We start from the raw sequence: 22,591 nt of genomic DNA on the forward strand, positions 1-22,591 counted from the left end.
AACTGAAAAACCCTGATAACTCATCACCTGTTGTATTTCCTTTTAGATCCAACTGTTTCAGTCGTGCTGTGGGACTGAAGACCAGCAGGGCCTGCAGGGCAGCTGCTCTGCCAATCGGCCAGACCCTGGGGCAGACCTCCCGCCTTAAAACAGCGCGCAGACAACATACCGGAAACTCTTCTCTTTTATTAAAATATTAGGTTATGACCCAATTAAATTCAGATGACATAGTGACAAACTCATACTGAACAATAATAAAAACAAAACACAATTTGGACTTAATATGCAGAAGTATAAATATAACATGTTATATTAACATTACAAAAAAGGAATTGCATTAAAAAAAGAACCTAATTCTCAGAAAAATCTGAAACAGTCTGTCTATATTTTCTTGGTTGTAACATATAAAATAATTGTAATTCTTCCTTTACCATCATCAGATTTTTCTTTATCTCAAAATATTTATGACAAGCTTTTATACATATCTTATCAATGTTCCATTTGAAGCAGATGCTCTAATTTATGAACACCTGCAAATGCCCAACCATAATAATCAGACAGTATAAATTAAAAAGTCAAGCAAAGCAAAAAAATTCCACACTACAGGTCTCCAGAGACTAGCTAGATTGTGGGGATGGGAAGGAAAATCAAGCAAATAAAAACTTACCCTGTGGAGCAAGAAACATTAGCTTGGCAGTATACCATAACCACAAGGAACTTCATCATAACTTAGCTTATTAGTGGCCATGCTCCTAGATTTGAGTTTAAATGATAGCTTTCCTAGACAATGTTTAGCTTACCCAAGAATGAATGGCATTTGCAAGAAAGGATTTGTTTTGAGACTTGAGCTATCCAAAATAAAAAGCAAAAAAACAAAAAGACTGAACATATTAAACTCGGTTTTGATAATAAATTCAACATTTCAGTTGGTGTTCTCATGGTTATGTTTGGATGAATTTCACAGTAAAATACCTTAGAGAACTAGTTGCTAAAACATTTTAGACTGATTCTGAATATCGATCTAGCCTCTGCCCGGAAGTAGCTTCCTGTGGGTTCCAGACACTACGAAGGACAGCCGGGTCTGTCTGCCTCCCTGAAGAAGTGAAATACAAATATTTCCTAAGTTGAACAAACAGCAATTTAACAGAAGATGCTATGAAATATTAAAATCACAATTATTAATTATTTAAAAAGCATAAAATTGCAATTTTACCATCTCAAAAGGATACAAAAAGTATGCATCCGAATGATATTTTTCTTCTTAGTTGCACTGTGATGACCAATGGTAACTAAATACTTTAACTACACTAAGATTAAAGGAATTCACTGCTATCACTATAGCAACCGTCTTAAAGAAACTAACATGCTCAACAACCTGGAGGCTAAATTTAGATCTAATACGCAATAAAAGCGTAAATACAACAATATATCCTACATATTCATTTCTATGAAATATAATTGCTTTTTGCATAGTGAGAACAAATCAGTTCCTCCTTTAGAGGATCATATCAAAATAAATAGACTCATTAATGTCCAGTGTACTAATGAGCAATGGGTGAACTAGGTGTTAATTATGCCACAGGAAGATTCAAGAAAAAGCGCTCTGGTGAGCACTTGGAGGTGCCTACAAGCTGAAATCTCTCTTCTATGTTTGTGTATTTTGAAGTACAGCATGATGCAATCAGATGACAGCAACATGGTCACTTTGTATTTTACGACAGAAACTTTAGACACAGTAATTTGAACAAAGAACCTCAAAGGATTAATTAAAACTGGAGCAAAAATGTTCAATTATTTAGATTTTCTAAGACATCGGTATTTCTCATCCAAGAATTTAAGTTTTCACTGCACTTCGATTGACTTTTGTATCTTGCACTGTCTGAGCAAAAACTACAGTTTCCCCATTCCATTACCTATCTGTAAAGGCATAAGAAAGTTAAACGAAGGTCTATAGCAGTAGGATATTTTCCAAATTACAAAGGTAGGAATTTAAAAAAATGCACTTCCATAGTGCAACTCTTTCACCACTCTGACCATTTAATTTTTCCTAGTACAAATGTCTTCAGACTTTTCAGAGGTCATTTCAACAGCAGACAGCTTATAACAAAACCATTAGCAGTTTGGCTAGCTTAAGGAAACCTCTTACTTTCCTTTTTTGTTTATTATCACTGCATGAATCTGCAGCATATGAGAGTTTATAATTTCTCAGGCTTGTTAAATTCATGTTAAAGGTCTGTTTTCTTGTTGAATAAATTTTGTTCATATAATGCTGCCTATTTCATATACTGAGTCTTTAATAGCACCTTTGGTCTATGCGCAACTCACAGATCAAAACAGAGGACTAAAATAGGGGTTGATGATGCTATTTACATGTGTGATTCCTGCTGTCTTCTTGTTAGTAGCTTTAATATAATAGAAGACCTTGTCTGTTTTGTAATTAACACATCTTTACTGGAGAGATATTTGGAAGTGATTGCTGTGAATATACTGGTTAGTAAAATAAACACAATCACACACCACTTTCTGTTATCAGACAAATTTGTGAATTGTACACATTATACTCCAGATCAACAAACTGTGATATAACAGCCAAGTAGAAGACACATTTATATAACCCTTTATTTTTCTGAAAATATGTATTCAATCTGACCTTGCAAATATAATTAGCTGGTGGGATGTGTGGATTTCAGTACCATGGATGCTTTACTAATTGCAGCTCTTGGAAATAGATACTAAATATTTGGAAGCTGCCAATACAAAATAAAAACTGCATCTTTTTGTACATCTGTCTTAGCTTCAAAAAGCATAATAATCTAAAAAACAATAACTATACAGCATTTCTCGAGCATTTCCCTGGGGTCAACAACCCACAGTAGAGCCTGCATAATGAATTTGCAGAAACAAAACCTACAATTATTTTCAAACAGAGTAATTTGAAAATTTGAGGATAGCTACAATTATGATTCATAGTTATTCACCATCTAAGTCAAATGCTGGACTCCTGAATTGTTAACTGGATGAAAATCTGGCCTTATATAATCTGCCCATAATTATTAAAAAAAGGCTTGATTAAAGCTTATGATATTTAATAGTAGGACTTATTTTAGTTTCTTCTGACAGTGTAAGTGCCACTTTTCCAAAGCAGTGTTCATACCTTTTTCTTTGTTAAGAAAAAAAAAAAATTAATCACACACTTGATTCTATCAGATCCCTATACTAACAAATCTACAAACAACACTTAGAGAAACACACTTGGTTTGCAAAGTGTACTATATTTTAATGATACAATTCAGTTAGCAGTAAGTCAGCCTTTTTAAATTTTTTTCCAGCATCAATAATTTTTCAGTGAAAAATCTAGGACATATGGTAGCTATCTTCCAAAAAGTATTGTGTCCTTGGAATTCAAATATCGACGTATTGTTTATGCCATATGTTTATGAACAAACATATCAGTGCTCAAAGGAAACTCTGCAAACGATATAATGTGGTTATGCCAGGTGTGGAGAAAGAAGTAATGTCCCATCTAAAACCTCTTTTATCACCTGCAACTGACCTGTTATCAACTGCTTAGTTTGCTTCCAGATTCTTTAAAAATGATTTGGAACATGTGACCGCAGCAGTGCAGCTAGGGTTTATGCCCATTTCGTTATTTATGCTGCCATGCACTGTTAGACAACCACGAGTGAAGAACATCTTCTGTCCCCTGTAAGCCCACAGCATAAAAAATTCAGGGAAATCTTACTTTTTATGCCATTTCCAATGAAAAGCACTAAGAACTGAAACTGACTGATGCCAAATGCATATCACTGAATTGCTGTGATTGTGAGGCTGAAGTCTGCAACATGGAAATTATTTATAAAATGTCAATTTTAGCTCTGGAAAAGAGATTCCTAGGAGTATGTGCATTTTCCTTCTTTATCCTTAGAGAATTGCTTTCTTGTGGTCAAATCTGCTGTACAACTTGAATATCCATACTGGAAGGGGAGAGAACTACAGTATAATACATTTATCTTGACAAGTGAGGGCATGCATCCATAACTCACAAGTAGCAAAGCCACAAGTTTTAAAGCTATATTCCTCAATAAAGATAAATGGACTATTCTATATCCACCATGGCAAAAGGAAATTAAACATTTAATACTTTTCAAAAAAGTCTTCTTGGAACTTTTTTTTTTTTTAAGGAAGGGAATGACCTGAAGTAACCTATGCAAATGGTTCAGTACGTAAACATTCATTGCTTAATTTAGTCACAGCAAATTCAAAGGAGGTTGTGTAACAAATTTTAGAACACCAACACTGATATTAACAGTTTTGGCATACCATTAAGAAATTCAGAAAGTAAAATATGCAAATAATGTCATTCTGGATATGTGCAACTACCCTAAAAAATTGCTGGCTTGCAAAGAAAACAGTAGCAAAACAGTACAGTGGTAAAACTAAAACAGTTCAATACTTTGTAGTTTATGCCTAGGTGTAGCAAAGACGCATCCTGAACCTAAATGCATGCATGAACACAGACCTAGTGTGCAGAGGTAACTGATCTCCTGGAAATGCAGCTCTCCAGGAAAGAAGTATCATTTGTTATTGAGTCAATAGTAATCAAAACCCACACAAACATAGCTACCTCCTCATTTTCCAAATCAGACTCGGTTTAAGACTCAGTTCTTGCCTAGATGAAATTAGGATGTTTCAGCTCTTGATACACAGGTTACGGCACCGAATGCACCGTTCAGTGTATACAGAGAAATAGTCCAGTTCAACAGATATTTGGTAGTTATTTAGCTATCCATTCTATGAAACTGGTAATCTCACCCCAGCCAAAGATGCCTGCTGTCCATGTCACAGGATAGTGGCTCAGCTGACATTCCTGTTGACCAGATTTAGTGACTGATGAATATGCAAAATGAATTACTTTCACTTCCGAAAGAAATAGAGTTGATTCAGCCAGGTGTAACTTCATTGGGAAAGTTTTTTCTAGGAATGAATGGAAGACTCCCCCTCCTCCCCAAATTTTGGCAGTTAAACAGCTAAAATCACATTAAAAAAGCATACTGTGTTTTTCTGACGATTTACTAATTAATTATCTTGACAATAGAAGTTGTGATAAAGCAGTATTAAATCTTTTTTTCTCCACTTATTTCTCAGCTATTTTATTTTCTCCACTTTAATCTCAGAATCTACAAACACAAGACCCCCACCTCAAAAGAAAATATCCCACAAAATATTCCATCCTTTTAAAATTAATTATTGTGTCAATGAGTTTGCATCATGGTACTCTGCTTCACTTTGTATAGCTATGTTTTAGGTTCAAACAAGCCCTCCAAGTAATGTATACCTCTACTTGCTGTTACTGAAAATTGTCCAGTACAACACAACAGCAAAATTATTAATATATCAGTGACCACGAACGATTCAAGATTCCAATGGAAAGACGAACGTTATTATGCATACCTTAAGAGTAGCTAAATGCACTAGGTGTTGTACAAAATGTACAGAAAGATAAAATTCCTGTCCTTGAATACCAAAATTGTACACTGTAAGGTTTCCTGCAGTATTTTAGAAATTTTCCTTTATAACAGAAAACAATTTTATAAGTCCAATTCTAACAATGAAAGCTGTTCCAGGTATAAAAGATCCTGACATAAAATGATTAATATTATGTGTTTAAAAACAAAACCAGCTATTTTATTATAAATATTATCTGCATAATAATTTGCAACAAATAGCTATGTCTCCAAAGCACTACTGACGATATAGTCAATTTACTGTTTTGCTTAGTTGTTTTTAACTAATACTTGCAGGCTGCACCCTAATGACTGCTGAATTCACCTGTGCCTGGGGAAGATTTATTAAGGTAAAGATTATCAAGACAAACATGCAAACTGGGGAGAGAGTTATACATGTGGACAAAAAGTCTTGTTAGGTTGCTCCAATCCACTTAAAAGTCCTCATAAATTTAATTCTTTAATGGGCCATTTTCAAATTTCAGGCATTACACTAGTCTCTCCACTCATTAGACATTTGAAGGATTGTTTTTTTCTGCCTCCCTAAAGAACAGCCATAGTCTCCTTTAATCATGTGGTTAATCAAACCAAACAAGAGAAAAGGATAAGAACAAAGGGAAAATTATAGTTCCCTGATAAAAGAGCGGAGGTCTGAAAGCATGCAACCTTTCAGAAAACTAGTGTAAGCTTTACGTTCACCTGAGGAAAAGTCTCGAGGGCAGCTGATAATTCCAACCTTCAGAAGAGCAGCTGATAATGCTCTCACTGCTTTTGGCTTTGGTCTTATAGACTACCACGTAATTGCCAAACCATAAACACATATATTTGACTTGATGAGTTTGGAGGATTTGCAACACAAAAATTGTCTCAGAAAAGCAGTTCAGCTGCCTTTTCCCCACACACCACCAAGCTGGGATAGTATGCGTATAGAAAACTATATCCAAACTGGAACATAAAAGCAGAAGAAGAAACAAACACTATTTAAAAATAATTATTCTTATGTTTAGCACTGAACAAAAAGACCATCTATTACTCTGAAGAGTTAAAAATTGAAACTGGGTATTGCAAAACCATGCACCTCATACACATAACCAAATTACACATAAATTGGGACCTGGAGCTAGAGGTAACACAAACATCCCAAAGAGAAAAAAAAATGGACAAAAGTGTGTTATGGAAGAGATCGCCATGAACAGGTTATTCAGCACATGAAAAACAAAGTTCAACCATACGATCTATCAGTTTCTCAGGGGCATTTTACTCTTTCATCCCATGCCTACATCAATTTTGTCCATTTTGAAAGACTGAATCTCATTAGTACAATAGTAATTAAAAACATTTAGGAAAACTATACAATTCTGAAGTAAAGTATCTGAGCCACTGTACTACTACAATAGGTGCAGAATGCTTTAGTATTCTTAATAGCAATCTGAGAATTTAAAGATACGATCTTTCTTTTTCACCAGCTCAAGATGACCTGGAGACCTTAACCTTGTTCAAGGTGACCCTGGCTTTGGACAGATCCAGCTTTGCTGTGGATCCCCAGCAGCAATCCAGCTAAGTTCTTTTCCTCAGTTCATCATTTGTACAAGAAGGATAAAGACATCATTTCTCTCTCTCTCTCCCTCTCTCCAGATAATTGCTATTTTAGGACAAATCATACATTTGTTAAAACATACAGTACAATAGTCCCTCTTTGGGACTTCCAGGAGCACGATAAGAAAATTTTTCATCACACCTTAAAAACATGCAAAAGAATAAATGAGAAAGCTCATCACATTTGTTAAAGACTCCTTTTAGAAAAAAAAAAAGTAAAGATGTCATAAATTGAACAAAAGAAAGCAATTTACAGCTCCCACTGAAAAGAAACTGTTTGGATGAAGTAGTTTTAGATGACAACAGTTCACATTCTGGCTACACTTTGAAATACCAAAACTTCCAATTTCATGAGAGGAGATTACTGAGACCACAGATCCAGCTTCGTTACCAATGTACATGGCAGCAGAAAGCGACAACAGTCCTAAAATGAAATGGGGAGGTGCTCATGGCATACAAGGGGGGAAAAAAAAAACAAAACACCGTGGGAATAAAAAAAGCATTGGAACAGGTATCCCCAAGGGCTGTAGCATCTCCATCCTTGGAGGTTTTTAAGACCCAAATGGAGAAATACCTAACTGACCTGGTCTAAACTCAATATGGACCGCACGTTGTGCTCAAGGTGGGATTAGATAATTTCCTGAGATCACTTCTGAACTGGATGATTTTAATTTACCTGGTTACCCAAATGCAAATGCTTATTTCTCCTTCCATCCTCTTAATGAGGTAAAAATAACAATAAAATTCCTTAGCAAAAGCCTCTTTTATGAAAGTGGCAGGATGAAGTTTGAGCACACTATTAAGATGTTCATCATGCTCATTTTTATCTGGCAGGAGGTGATTAATATGCATAGTACAATTTATAAAAAGTTCTCACAAAGCTAAGTCTTCTCTTCAGAAAATAAATAATCTTTTAAACAGGTTTTTGTCACAAAACAATAGATCTTCCTGTAATTTTTTTTGATAGTGCCTTACTAAGAGAGGCTACAGTACAAGGCACAAGAAATTTTGCTGTAGGAACAAGAGATTTTGCTACATATCCTACTGAATATAGCAAGCGCAAGCAAACTTTTCTCAGATATACAAAATGGATTTTTGAGAATTTTGGATATTTCACCAAATTTTATGTCAGTAATTATGTCAGCAATTATCAACCAAGGGAAACCAATGAACAACTACTCAGAAAAATAAAGCATTTTAAATGGTGTCTCTTTAAAAAGTATAGACATGCTTAAACAAAACCGTATAGATGTTTCTTAATTTAACACATACAAGTGTAACATAAGTTCAGGCTTGGGGAGGGAAAGCTATTGTGTTGTAGTGGGTTTACTATAGTTAAATTTTCCTTAAGAGGTGAAGAACAGCTGCTAACTTAAGGTCCAAAAAATTTTTTGTTATTTTTAACATTTGGCAAAGGTTCTCTGTACAACATTTCAAAATACATGTTAGAGATAAACATAAAATGTCAATATTTAAGCATTATTCCAGATCATTTAAATAAATTACTTTTTCTGTGGAATATTCTAAATATGTATTATATTCACAGACTGGAACATTGGAGGGGGAAAAAAGAAAGGTTTAATAGCAAGTACAAAATCAAGCAACAACTGGTCAGGTTGGCCACTGGCCACATTTCAGCATGCTTATGCTGAACTTCATTCACAGAAATCAATTAAAGAAAACCTAAACCTCCAAACATAAAGCTTTTTATACTCTCTGGATTCTGATAACACTGAACTTCAGTAAATATTCACTGAGCTGTTTTGAGTTTGTTTTATAGCTAGAATATTATTAGCCTAAATATTGCAATAAATGGTACAACATCATGAAAAAGCATACCATGTGTAAGAATATGTATGTAAAGTAATAAGTTACCTGTCTTTCATGTGTCCTATTATATTTATGTAGTAATATCCCAGTACTAAAGTCATCATTAAAGCAGTGGGCTTTTAATCCACAGGTCTATATGACTGCTTATAGAAACTAAGATATTTTAAGGACTCTCTATTTTTGCTCAAGGGCTTTAGCAAGACATAAAATGACCTTTTTTTAAATTGATGAGAAGTATATGCATTTTCATGTTTAAATCTCAGTCACACACCTTAATCCTACCAGGCATTTGCAATCACAGCAGGCATGTCCCAATAAGGACAGCTAACGATAAGGAAGTTGAGAAGTTTTACCCTTCCACTAGTGACAGGGCAAACTACTTTTTAATGCTTTAGCTAATCCAGGTAAACCAGAGGCTCCTCACCAGAATTCACTTCAACTTCCTGACCCATGAGAATAACCTCTGCCCTGGGTAGTCTTCACGAGCACAAGCCATTACTGCTTCACCATGAGCCACAGCAAGTTAAATGGGCACGGACCTGCCCCAAGGCAGGTTTAAAATTAGCTAATGTGTTATTTTGGACTTTGTTTTTAAATACTTCTAATCTCAGTCAAAACATACCATATTAAAATCTTCTATGCCACATGTTCACTAAATTTTTTTGCCAGACAGTTATGCTGGTAAAAGGTATAATGAGTAATGATCTTGGACTCGCATTGCACTAGCAAAAGCACACCACTACAGCAGCTACTACGCCAGCAAAATTACCTCTGCAAGCATGTCTTATTTTGCTGGTGTTGGGAAGCAGGTAATTCCCTGAAACAGTATCTTAGCCAGCTTGAGTTAAGTCTAAGAGGCACTGGATAGCATGCTAAAGGCAGCCATGCACACGAAGCAGTCACAGTAAATCCGACCTAAGAAATCTCCATGAGCTCTAATATATCTTTCCTTCTTACAGTTCATCTAAAACCAAACTATACTTTAATATGAGTGAACTTGCCAACTAAGAACATAAAAGTCCACAAATCAAACATCCCATAGCCTGATCTCACCCCCAAATCAAGAAATTAATTAGTAGTATTACTCATATTTTAGGTCATTCTTTGTATTTCTGTTTCTAAGCTTTTAAGAATGCACTTGCCAGAAACATGACAGATGTAATTTTTTTTTAATGTGAAACCTGAGAATGTAATTTAATCATCTGACTCTAGCAGCTAGACATGTATGAAATACAAACATTACAAGACTTCCAGTGATCTCAAGAACTGGCAACAATGCCATAAGAAAAGTTGTAACTGAGAGATTTTTAGATGGACGAAAATTCCAGACTTCATAAAATTTATTCACATTCAAATTAAAAAAAGCCAAAGATTATTTTCCCAAAGAGAACAAAGACTCTCATCAAAGATGACAACTGTGTCAAACAGTGGCAAAAAATAAAAGAGACACTTAGGAAGCAAGTGTGGTATAACAGTAGTACGACTTACTGGGAGGATTTTCCCTTAATGGATTTAGTAACTAGTGAGGCTCTAAATTAAATATTAATATTATAGTCCTCCACATTATACTTTGACAAAATAAAAATAATCTTGTTTCAATGTCTGTATTGGAGTGGAAAAATAAAAACAAGAAAAAAGGAAAAGTTCTAGAAAAAAATAAATCGGGATTAATGAAATATTTCACTATAACATATTTTTCCATAAAAAACTACCAAAATATTCTTTTACTCTTTATGCACGTTAAGGAGAGCAAATTTGATTGAGATGTCTAATAGCTTGCAAAGGATCAGAAGCTATTCATTTTTCAATGTCTGTATTTGTTACACAAACAAATTTGATAAAATAGAACATAATTTAAAAAATACCAACAACTTAAACTGCAACTATAGTTTAAAAATATTCTGTTATGAAATTAAGGGAACTCTTAGTGGAGTTGTTTGGTAGCTTTAACATGATCTGTCTCACAGGAAATATGATACTATAGCTTTACAGAAAATTAATACTGATTTTTTAAAATATTTATAAATTTACATTAATGCCATCCCTATATACTGTGACGCATTTCAATAATTATTCTACAATACAATGGGAGTGCATGCTCAAACAAAACACCTCAGCAGTATTTTAAAGCAGTAAACCACCTAGCCAATTTCTGTACGTTCTGTAGTTTTTCTAATCCACTCTCCCTGTGGTTGAGCAAAATCGAATTGCCTCTCACATTTGCAGACAGCTCTGTGAAGGTGATAATAGAGCTGCTCCCTGCTGTCATGAGGCAGGAAATAGGAAAATGGCATATGGGGCTAGAAAGAAATAAAAAGAGAACTAAACAAGAACAAAAGAGATTTCAACAAAGGACAACTATAACCCAATATGCTTTGCAAGTTGATCTCTTTTCATAATCATTTAACATACTTAATCATTCATCTGCACCCTTTCTCAAAAACTTGAATGTTTGAAATCAATGTTTGAATTGAAAAATGTTTGAAATCAAGTCTTCTGTAAAGTTTTATTGTCTAAAACATTTGGAATAGAAATGATACTAAGAGCCATATATTTAATGCCTATAAAATAATGCATTATTAGTATCCATGTTAAGGGGCTGAACCTATCCCAATCTTTTTGTAACTAATCTTAAATGTTATGGCTAAAATGTAATATCTAACACACGTATACTTGGATTATTAGTTGCAAAAATGGTGAGTGACACCTGAATAGCAAAATATAAAGTGAGGAATATGATTGGTTAGGTATACTGACAACATCAAAGAGTTCCAGCTTGTTTAAGGACTACTGATGTAAGATGTAGAATAAATGAAAAAGGATGTTGTAATCTACAATGAGAAATTTGGTTTCGTTTTTTTTATTTTTAATGGAGAATTGGCCTCCAAAAATCAAGAACTTGTATGTATTTGCAGTACCTCTATATTAAATCTCACTGAATTGCCTTAAAAAAAAAAAAAAAAAAAAAAAAAAAAAAAAAAAAAAAAAGCCCACTATACCTTTCCTTTTACACTCTGAATGGGATCCACCACCACAGCAACAGCTCTTTCCGATAAAGCTTCAAAACTCTGCTGAGTATTGATATCTACACCAGACAACCAACAGCCAAAGCCAGGGTGACTATGATACCAACCAACCACCATCTCAGGTCTGAAACAAAGAGGACAATCTGAGATTCTTAACAATAAAAACACATAACACAAGAAGAAATAGTAATGTAACAAGGCATAAATTAGGATGAGCTGTGAAAAAGCACTATTAGAAATATTTAAATTACTCACCATAATATGGTGAAAACATGGACATGAATAAATGCGACAAAAAAGTGCTATTATTAAAGGATGCACATTAGCAGTGGTAGATTGTGCTTTCAGTTTTTCACCCTGTTACCACACCTTCCCTGAACCAGTTTTTACCCTTTCAGCACTTGAGTAAATATCTACTCTTTAACTCCTTGGCATCGAAGGTTGAATTTTCACGGCAGAAAGTCCATTTCAGACATGGACAACGGGAACCAACGGTGGGAAAAGATTAAATATCAATTAAACCAGCAGTAGAACTAGGAACTCAGTCAAAAAGCAATTTGCACTGTTCTGTTCAGCTGCTGAGCCTTTTGCTAACATTAATTTTGAAGTTTTTCCCACAGTAGAAGAATTCGAGCAAGCAGACGACAACTGTTGAGAGGTAGGAGTGAAATAAAAAATTTGTTTAAATACTAGGATCTTTTATCAAACGATTTTTTCCTTTCTTTGCATTAAATTGGCCACACATAGGGCTACGACTTGGAGATTTTGTATCTTAATAAAAGAAAAATCAATCTTTTAAGAAGTTACTTTCTAGTAACTGCCTGCACTAAATAGAGCAGCATTTTCATATTTCTGCCCAATATTCAAAGATGTAGATTTAACATGAGTGACAATCTCTTGACAACTGAAAGGCACGAGGTGGATTGAATTACACGCTATGTTACTCTCACGATTTCTGGGCCAATTATTAATTTTTAAGCATTAATAATAGCCCCTAGATTATCAGTTTTGCAGACAGTCAGCTGTTTCTTCCAAACAACATGCAGGGAGTATTTGTTTCTGTCAATGCTCTTTAGGGTGACTTACCTTCCTGTCTGTTTCAGCATGTCCAACATTTTGGCTTGAAATACAGGATCAACTGCCTCTACGCTGACACCCTGATGTAGGAAGAGGCACAAAAATCATAGCATTTGCACATAAAGTAATACTATCTTTTCACTTGTTACTTTTCATAAAACAAAGTTTAAACATAATGTCATAAGCATTCCTGTTACAGGGAAACTTGACTATTTTACAACTAATTGATAGAACACCCTTATATGTAGAATACAATTTTATAAATCTATTTCAAAGTGATTTTTAAATGCTAAAAAAATGTTTGAATTTCTATTTAAATGATCTCTTCTGTGAGTAAACATTAAACAGGCATAGGGATTCATCTTTTCCTCCTCTTCCTTTTTGTTCTGCAGACTCTGGCCTGTTGTTTCTTACTAGTTCAGCTCTACAGGTCTTGATCAAGACAAATAACATGCTGTACTGGCTTTCTGCAGATTCTATATATACTGATTATACACACCATGTTAGCACATGCACAGAATAAGCTCAGGATAAGAGAATGATAATACTTCAGTGATATGCAGCTGTAGGAGTTACAAAGGGCTCTGTGCTTCTTAAGAGCCGTTATTTCATTCAACTTATACCCAAAGCATCATAATTTCCAATTATACCATCATCACTTTAAAATATTTTGATAACATTAATACTCATTTTTCTACACCACAGAAATATCATTTGAGAAATATGCCACTGTAAGAGCTGTCAAAGAGAGCACTTTGAAGTATTTTTACAGTACCATTGTAATTAAGGGCATGATACACTTCCAGTCAGATCTTTACTTCGGAATCCATACCCTGGCTTTAAAACTCTTTTCACCAATACAATTTGTTATCAATTTATATTTCTTGTAAATGATGTTATACTAATATATTTATACATACAGAAACACAAAACATATCTACATACTTATGTATTAGCCTTAGCTAAAACAAATCTGTTTGAACTAGAAATTTTACTGAAATCCTTAAATTCAAATAATCAAACATTATCTAAGCATAGACTGTCTTAATTATATCAACACCTGAATTACACGTTTGCATTATATCTAATTGGTTATACCTTAAGATTGCATAAGTGAGATAAGCTGGGAAAAGCTTTTACAAATTATTTATCGCAAGGAAAAACACCTATCAAGGTCTAATTGCAAAGAACTCACCGTCCCAGACTGTGGCATAGCAAAAACATCAATCACTCTCACAGTGTAATCATCAACAAACTCCCCGAGCATCAGACCCATAACTTCCATAGGGACACCAGCACGACCATGTTTCAACATCTGGAATTGAGACCAAATGACATTGTATATTTAACTAACAGGCGGTTCAAGCTTGACTTGGGATAGCTCTTCCAGCCTTTGCTGATCTATCAATAATTCACAAGTTCTAACACGACTGGAAAATCTACAGCACGATAAAATAGTAAAAATTAAGGCAATATAAGACAAATAATTAAAATAAGTTTCTTATTCTGAGTGTTACACTCTGTATTGAATTTATTTTAAAAAATTGGTCTGATCGGCATCTAAGTAGTCAACACAACAAGTTCATAAACTTTGGATATGTGCCAGGTGTTGTATCTCCAGCTCTATAACAGAAATGTAGAACACACAAAATACTTACCTTTAGCAGTGCAAGAGAAGAGATATAAACCTGCTCTGCTGTATCGACTGCAGGAGCATCTGTAGGTGGCCCCTATGAAAGAGAATATATAATTAAGTATTTTCTCCACAGTTGTTACGCTGCAGTTCCTAAATATATATTTTTTCTTATTTGAAACTTAATGAAAAATGCATGTAAGAATATGGCTTTGTGTGCCAGATGTAGTTCTTACAAACAAAAAAACAAAAATACACACCCAAACCCCAAATACTTCTTTATAGCACCTTCCTACACAAACCTATTTTGTAATAAAAATCACCCAGCCATCACCCATCTCCCCTTCCCCCGCAAACAATACCAATCTAAATACCAGTCTTACCAGAAGCAGTCAAATAAAAAACAAGTATTGCACTGGGTACAAACCTGTTACAAAACATACAGGCTGAGAGTCAGAGAAGTTTCCATTAGTCAGCCTTGCAGCAATGCTAACATTCGTCAGCTGTAAAACATGGCCAGTTCTCCAATTAACTATGTGTTTCTTACAGTGGTGTGAATGTAAATGCTGCTGGGCTAGCATGATTAACTGGCACCAACACAAACAGCAATTTCCCTTTGCTTCATCAGCTTTCAGCTAAAGAGGACTTGCAGATAAAGGCTATGGGAGCACTTTGCAGATACACTGGTACAGTGAGAGAAAAAACGGACCTCCGATCCCTAGGTGGAAAAGCTGTGAACAAAATACTTTGCTCTTTGCCTTATGAGTAGTTATTCAAAAATTAGCACAACTGTCCCAGGTGTGAATGATTGGTTGAAACAGGTTCTGTGTACTGTTGAAAAGCAAAAACACAGGAGACGGCAGTTTAAATGTCCCTTTCTTGAAGAGCAAGGGACATACTGCTCTTCTATACAGAATTACACATCAGCTTACCTCATTACACCCAATTAACAGTACATTCATTACTTTATTACCAAATTGTGTACAGCAAATTCCCACTGAAAAGACAAAAGGTGAATTCTGCCTTAAGTGGTGTAGAACAACCAACTTAGAATGGCTACAAAGCAACTCTGGAGCACGGTAAAGAAAGGTAGCCCACATTAAGTAAAAGGGGAAAAACCCAGAGGTGCCTTTATGCCATTTTGTAGATTTAGAACTTTGATTCCACAATTATAAGCAAATCTGGGCAAACAAGCAAGAAAGCTTCTCTGAGTAAATTCTTGATTTTTCACCTACAGTGAAAAAAGTTGCAGAATTCAATACAACATGCCTCGACATGGAAACACGCACAAGACAGTGGTCAACACAAGCCGTAGAGCCAGAAGATAAAAACAAGAATTTAAGTAATTAGCACTGCCTTTAATAATTTCACTTTATATACACTTCGTCTTGAACACAGAACAACACTATCTAGTGTGGTGTTCTACAGAATGCTTTAAAGACTGTAAGAAAATTCAGGGTATTTCTTTCAATATCAGTGAATTGCTGCTCTTTTAGCTCCAGAGGTTTGAAACCAAATCTTTTATATTCTGAAACCCACACACGTGATTCTGCATATATAACTGTCAACCACAACTGCTTCCTAAAACCTTTAGCCCTTATTTCTAACTTTGATATTGATGACCATCTCCTCTTGATATTTTGTTCTCCCCCCCCTTTAATAAAATACGGGAAAAAAAACAAACCCAAACTATTCACTGCCAATTGTTCTATTACTTTGGCCTTTCCATCAGCAATCTTTCAGCAGGTTTACATTCCACCTCCTACGACATACTCCCCAAAGGTCCATCCTTAATCAATTCCCCCTCCTCAAGGAGCATTTGCCTGACTACCCCTAGCCCACCACTGAGAGATGCTCCAGTGGAGGAGCTCCTCCGCAATACTTGCGATGAAAAATTTAGGAGCAGTTAATCAGAACATTTCACAGAACTTGATGTGTAGGACACTCCAACCACTTACTGCAAATTTACTACAACCAAACTGTCCGTCTGATGAAGCCTCAAATGCCCAATCTTTTTCTGATATTATGGTTTTCCTTCACAAATATACAATTTTATTTCTTTAACTGTATTTCACCTACTGTAAGTCTATTCTAGAGTTATCTTTTTTCATGTAGAAGTCTTAATACTTCAGGAAGCATGAAGACTCGTATTTCCATTTAATCACTGAAAGAAAAGCAGAGAATTTTTTTATTTTGAAAGAATGTATCAGTCTGACAACAAACCCCTTCTACATACATCAAGTTCTCTTCTTTTCCAATTTTCTATCCCTTTTAGATCAAAGGGGGTCAGAAGTGAGTGGAAAAGTACAACTACAATAACCTCGGTAGAGTTTTAGGAAGAACTGTTACATCCATGCTGTGACATCACCATACACATATCCTACATTTGTTGCAGATTTTCTCTACCATTTCACTGCAAGCATCCAATTTCACTGTTCACTATTTTTTTTTTAATAAAGAATAGCACACACACACACACACAAAGCCTAGCACAAGGAGTTTTGTGATTTCTTAAAGATTAATGTTCACACTTGATTGAAACTGGCTTCTCAAAAATCAGGATCTTGAATTGAAGTTAATTCCACAGATTAGGGCATTTAAATAGGATCTCCTGCATGGATTCTCTGATGCCTGGGAAGATGGTAGATCCCATGGACACCCTTCCTTCAGCTGGGGGATTTATCATGTCTCTCTCCCATACCTGGACACCTGTGTTCACAACTTGCATCAAATGACACGTGTATTAATTTTCATGTTAAGGTTCCTTCCCTTGCTTTGAATATAGATTAAAATAAACTCAAAAGTCTTCTGAAGACAATGTGATGTATTGATTGGGGAATTTTGGATATGAAAGGATAAGAAAGGATATATAGGTTAAAATTTCTCTATAACCTACCTTCATAAGGTTTTTTATTTAATTCTAATTTTTCTGTCAAAGATGACACCAAAAATACTGCATTTGTACCTGTCTTCTTATACAAAATGATAATGCCAAGGTTTATTAAGTTCTTAACCTAAAACTTCTAAAGACTTAATAGATAAAGATAAGAAAATGAAGCTTGGGTCTTTCAGATAGCTTACTTAGGCATAGATGATTTAATCTGGAAAAAAATACCTCTGAACAGACATTTGGAAACAGGAACCAGTTTCTGCTGTGTAGGACCACTTCCTTTTCCACAAACAGCTGCTATTCTAATACAATGCTGGAATAACAGCCATAGTTCCTCTACACTAGTTACACAGTACATGGGAGCTGTTCCATCTATGTGTTATACGTTTTGAGATGTCTTTGGCATATTTCTGCTACACTCTTCCACAGAAGTTTATGCACTTTTGTGATGGAAAGGGGAAGAAACGGACTTTACTAGCTAATCTCTCAGTATTTTATACTGACCCTCCACAGCATGCGCTATTATCACTGTTCATAAACTTTACTGCCTGCCAACTTTAACACAGGAGCACCATCCTTATGGAGCAGAGGACCAAATTAAATTAGCTGGTGTCAGAAACCTAAACAGGAAAGCATTTACACCTATAGGGCAAGAGATCTGCTAGTAGTACTGGTTTCATTATGGTATTCAGATAGGTTTCCCATCATCTAGAGTTGGGCAAGATTTTCCATCTTAAAACCAAATAGCAAATGCTACCTCCTTCTTGCCTGCCCACAGCTTTATTGAATAATTTCTTGGGGAACTGGAAAGAGATGGGATTTACAAACTACAAGGAGCATTCTTTTCCCCAATCATTCCTATATAAGCTGAATAAAGTTATGATTATAATTCAAAAACCTGTTTTAAAAATATCTCACCATCCAAAGACATAGTGAGAATGCAGTCAAATATCGTACTATGCTCCTTATTGAAGGAGGGTGTTTCTTTTAGATCAACTACACATGTTGTCAGTCAGTGATATGACATGCCTGAGAGCCAGTCATCTTGTGAAACCTGGCAAAACTCTGGTTTGTTTTGGGATATAATGGCAGAATCCCTATTTCATTAAAAAGAAAATTGGTAAAATTTGTAATAATAACAGACAAAATGTTAATGGTGCTATCTTAATTTTATCTATTATTTTCCTTTCTGTTTAAGAATGTTTTCAATGAGATTTGTAATGGAAAAAGAATCACATTCAAGTTATGAACAAAAGATTAAAATGTAAAATTAAGTTATGCAAGATACCATTTTTGTTTCAGGCAGTTAAAAAGATGATTCAATATAAAAAGCAGCCCTTTACTTGGGCAGCCCTTGTTGACGAAGTGTTAAAGGCATTTGCCATTCTAACAGCATAAAAACTAACGCCTTGAAGTGTTACCTACTCAGGCCTTTTAGCAAATTTGTTAACACTTTTAGGTATATTACCCCACCTTTCTCTTAGTGTGAACTGGTATCAATTATTTAACCAATTTTATTGTGTTATTAAAATACCTGCTGATAAAATGTGAACTAAAGTGTCATTTTAGAGCACTGCTCTTTATTTGTACTCTTTTACATTTAAATATGTATAAAAGTGGACTCAATTAATTATACCAGCAACTGTGAAATATTCCAAATCAAGACACTTTCTCTTGTATGATTTAAACTTAAATACTGCTCTATTGTCACACTAATAGAACAAAAGATTTTGAAAGATCTGCTAGCATAGCTGTTTCAACAAAGAAAACAGACTTTACAAGGGCAGCCGTTAATAAAAAAAAAAAGCAATGAACTGAAGTGCTCTAGAGCAAATCTTGTCATTATTGTTTCCAACAACATATTTCTGTGTAAAATTGAGGAACTGATACAACCATTACATCATTTTTTTCTTTTTGCAATTGGAATAATTTAAACATGAACATAGCACACAGGCAACACTGACCGCTATAGTGTTTATTTCTTTCCCAGTAAGGTAAGAAAGAACCTTTTAATAGTTTAATTTTGTGAGTATTAAACAACTAGTGTGAAAAACAAGCTGCATGTAAACTATTTCGACTGCCTCTGCTTCAATGACTAGCTGATGCAACCTGTTATAGGAGGTGTTAATTGGCAATAGGAGTACAAGTCAGAAGCATGTTCCCCATCGTCCTAACCCAGCAAGGCTAGGTCATTAAAGTGGAAATGAATTCTTTCATGCCGACTTAACCCTTTCAGTACGTATTTTCAGCTGTTATACCAAAAGACAATTGAGAAAGATTAACAACAACAAAAAACCAAAAGCAGAAAAACTTGCATTACTTCTGAATGAAAAAGAGTATTTTTTCCCCTTCTCTTCACTCCCCTTCCCCCACCTCGTCCAAAACAAGTTTTCTAGACAATCATCAAATTTATTGTGTGTGTTTGCGTGTGCGTGTCTGGGGGGGGGGGGGGAGGCGGGGGGGGGAGAAGAGGTGACTAGGGTATATATGCAGTGACAACCATTGTCAAATAATAACTTAGCATATTAAAGCATGCATAGAAGATCGAGAGCTTAAAATGAGCTTAGAAACATTGTTTCGTAGAGGTAAATCCAATTGTGTATAGCTTGGAAAGTGTGAAAGAACATTACAGAATACAGAGAGGACACGGAAACCTGATCAAATGTGCAGAGAAGACAGAGGTAATAGAAATAAAAGACTAATTTTAAAAGTTCATCTGAGTACTATTGCTCTTCTCTACTCACCCTTTGTAGGTAAATTGTATAACAAACTCACCTAAAGATTCTAAGATTTCTTGAATAGCACAGTCCTTTTTCCACACTATTTAACCTAAAATTATGGTTACGGATGCAACTTTTGCTGTAGTAAATGAGACAACACACAGAATAAATATCAGCTTGTATTAAATCACTGGAAGTGACAAATGGAGTAAGCCCTATTTCCAAATTTCAATGGTTTTACTAACACTATAATACCAAATATCAGAAGCCATGTATTTTGTATTCTGTACTACAGCAAGTTAACCCATCATTTGTTTTGTCATGACTGAACATAATTCAGGAAAAAAAAAAAAAGAAATTCAGAGAGAATTCATAAAAGGGGAAAAATAAGCATATTAGTTTGCACTGTGAATCACACATTAATTAGTAAGAATTGGAAAATTGTAGTTTTCAAGCTAGTACACACATAATTTTACAGTTAGTTTGACATCAACAGGATTACATTTTGAAGCAAGCATAGTGTCTAAACAGTTTGTATGCTTAGACCCATTTTTATACCAATTATAATCAAGCATACATAACAGACCACAAAATACCATAAGTCTCAACAAACAGCCTAGATTTCTGAACGGATCACATTGTCTTGTTACACCATATGTCAGAAAAATTACAGTAATATGTTTAATCTCATAGACAGTGTATGATCTCCAAAATGGAGTAGGGATACTCAGGAAATATTATGGTATCAACTGCTTTTTTAAATTAAAAATATCTTTGTGGGGGGAAAAAAAATCTAACAATCAGGGTAAGAAAAACTGCCTATCTCTCAGTACATTTCACAAAATCCTGTCTCCTAAGGAGTCTATTCAGGTACGCATTTGGGCAAAACTCTAAACAGCAATAACAACATCTCCCTCCTCTTCATAAATCAAAATTCTTCACCAGAGAACTTTAGGCAGCTCTGAGCCCTTGGTTAACCGGGCTGGGATAGCCAGTTTCTTAACAGCTCTTCAGTGCAGCGTACTAACCGCATGCTGCTGCATGCGTGCATGCACACATGCGCGCGCGCACGTGTGCAGAACTTTAAACAAAAAAAAACCCTCTAGCACACTGGGAAACTCCAGAGACAGAACCTGGTCAGATTTTTTATTACAAAGAGCTGCCAATAAAATTATTTGGCTCAGGTTTCTAGCCCAGCCCTTCAGAAGTTTTTAATTAGAGCACAAAAATCTCCTTTTCTGACAGTAATCTCTCCTGTATTAGTAACAGTTTCATGGAAGAAGTATAATAACCCATTTACACGGGCATATGAAGAGATTTCCCATATACCTTCAGAGTGCAATGTGTTTTGCTCAGCTAATTGCCCACAATTGTCAAAATTTTAATAGGCCTTTTACAAAAAAAATCACTCCTATTACCTAATATTTTATAGAAATCCAGCCTGCAGACTGAGGCTCAAGGCTTGCTAAAGAAGAAAAAATATATATATACACACACACTGCCCCCTCTTTCCCTCCCCACACACTATTTCTTCTTGATCATAATTTAAATTTTTGCTTCATGTGCTTTTAGTAGGAACTAAACTCTATAGGATGCAAGGTTTTAACAGGATTTAGATGATTTGATACTAACTCAATTATTTTGAGATCAAATAAGCTTAAACACAATCTTGGTGCAATCTACCTTAAAAACAGTCAGCCACTCCAGTTTGCTAAACATTTTATTACAAACAGCTTATTGCCCAATATTAAAATGTATTCACGATACAAATTCAGTTTACATATATCACTTTGAAGCAATTTGCAATACTTAGACTTTCTGTAATGTGCCCAACACAACTGTTACGTGACATGGCCACTTAAGTGTAATCCTTCCTGGGCCTGGTGTTTCCCCTCCCTCCACCCCAACACAATGTAAGAGATCATTGAGACACCGCAAAAATCAAGTGAAGGTATGCGGCATCAATGCAGTTAATACTTCCCAATATCAAACATAAGAAAACGTCATGGTTAGCAAAAAGCTATTACAACAGAGACACAAAACAAATCCTTAGCAGTGTTATAAGTATTTTTGAAAAGAATTCTCAGTCATCAGCCTCAAACTACTGAACTTCCCCCCCACCAAAGAAAGCAGCAAAAGTTGGTTCTGCTCCAGAATAAAGCCAAATCTAACCTGTTATCTCCTCCTATCAATGTTGCACACAGTATCAGGATTTAGAAATAAGAGCCTCAAAGCGGATAAAGAAACATGACTCATTTTGTCTATATCCAGAAGTTGTGCTCTAGTTCAGATTTAACTACCTTATTCTAGACAAT

At 35.1% G+C, this 22,591-nt stretch overlaps 1 protein-coding gene across 4 annotated transcripts in view; it reads right to left on the bottom strand.

Moving 5' to 3' along the window:
* Positions 1-22,591, bottom strand: part of PSMD14 (proteasome 26S subunit, non-ATPase 14) — a 50,098-nt gene that overhangs the window by 11,145 nt on the left and 16,362 nt on the right. For all 4 annotated transcript variants that reach the window (XM_067299129.1, XM_067299127.1, XM_067299128.1 and 1 more), the window contains 4 exons: positions 14,692-14,763; positions 14,229-14,348; positions 13,043-13,113; positions 11,930-12,080 (listed from right to left, as the gene is read on the bottom strand). In XM_067299129.1, coding sequence (XP_067155230.1) covers positions 11,930-12,080; positions 13,043-13,113; positions 14,229-14,348; positions 14,692-14,763 — 414 coding nt within the window. The remainder of the gene's footprint in view (positions 1-11,929; positions 12,081-13,042; positions 13,114-14,228; positions 14,349-14,691; positions 14,764-22,591) is intronic.

The sequence above is a fragment of the Apteryx mantelli genome, chromosome 6, assembly GCF_036417845.1.
Source record: "Apteryx mantelli isolate bAptMan1 chromosome 6, bAptMan1.hap1, whole genome shotgun sequence".
NCBI classification, from domain to species: Eukaryota; Metazoa; Chordata; class Aves; order Apterygiformes; family Apterygidae; genus Apteryx; species Apteryx mantelli.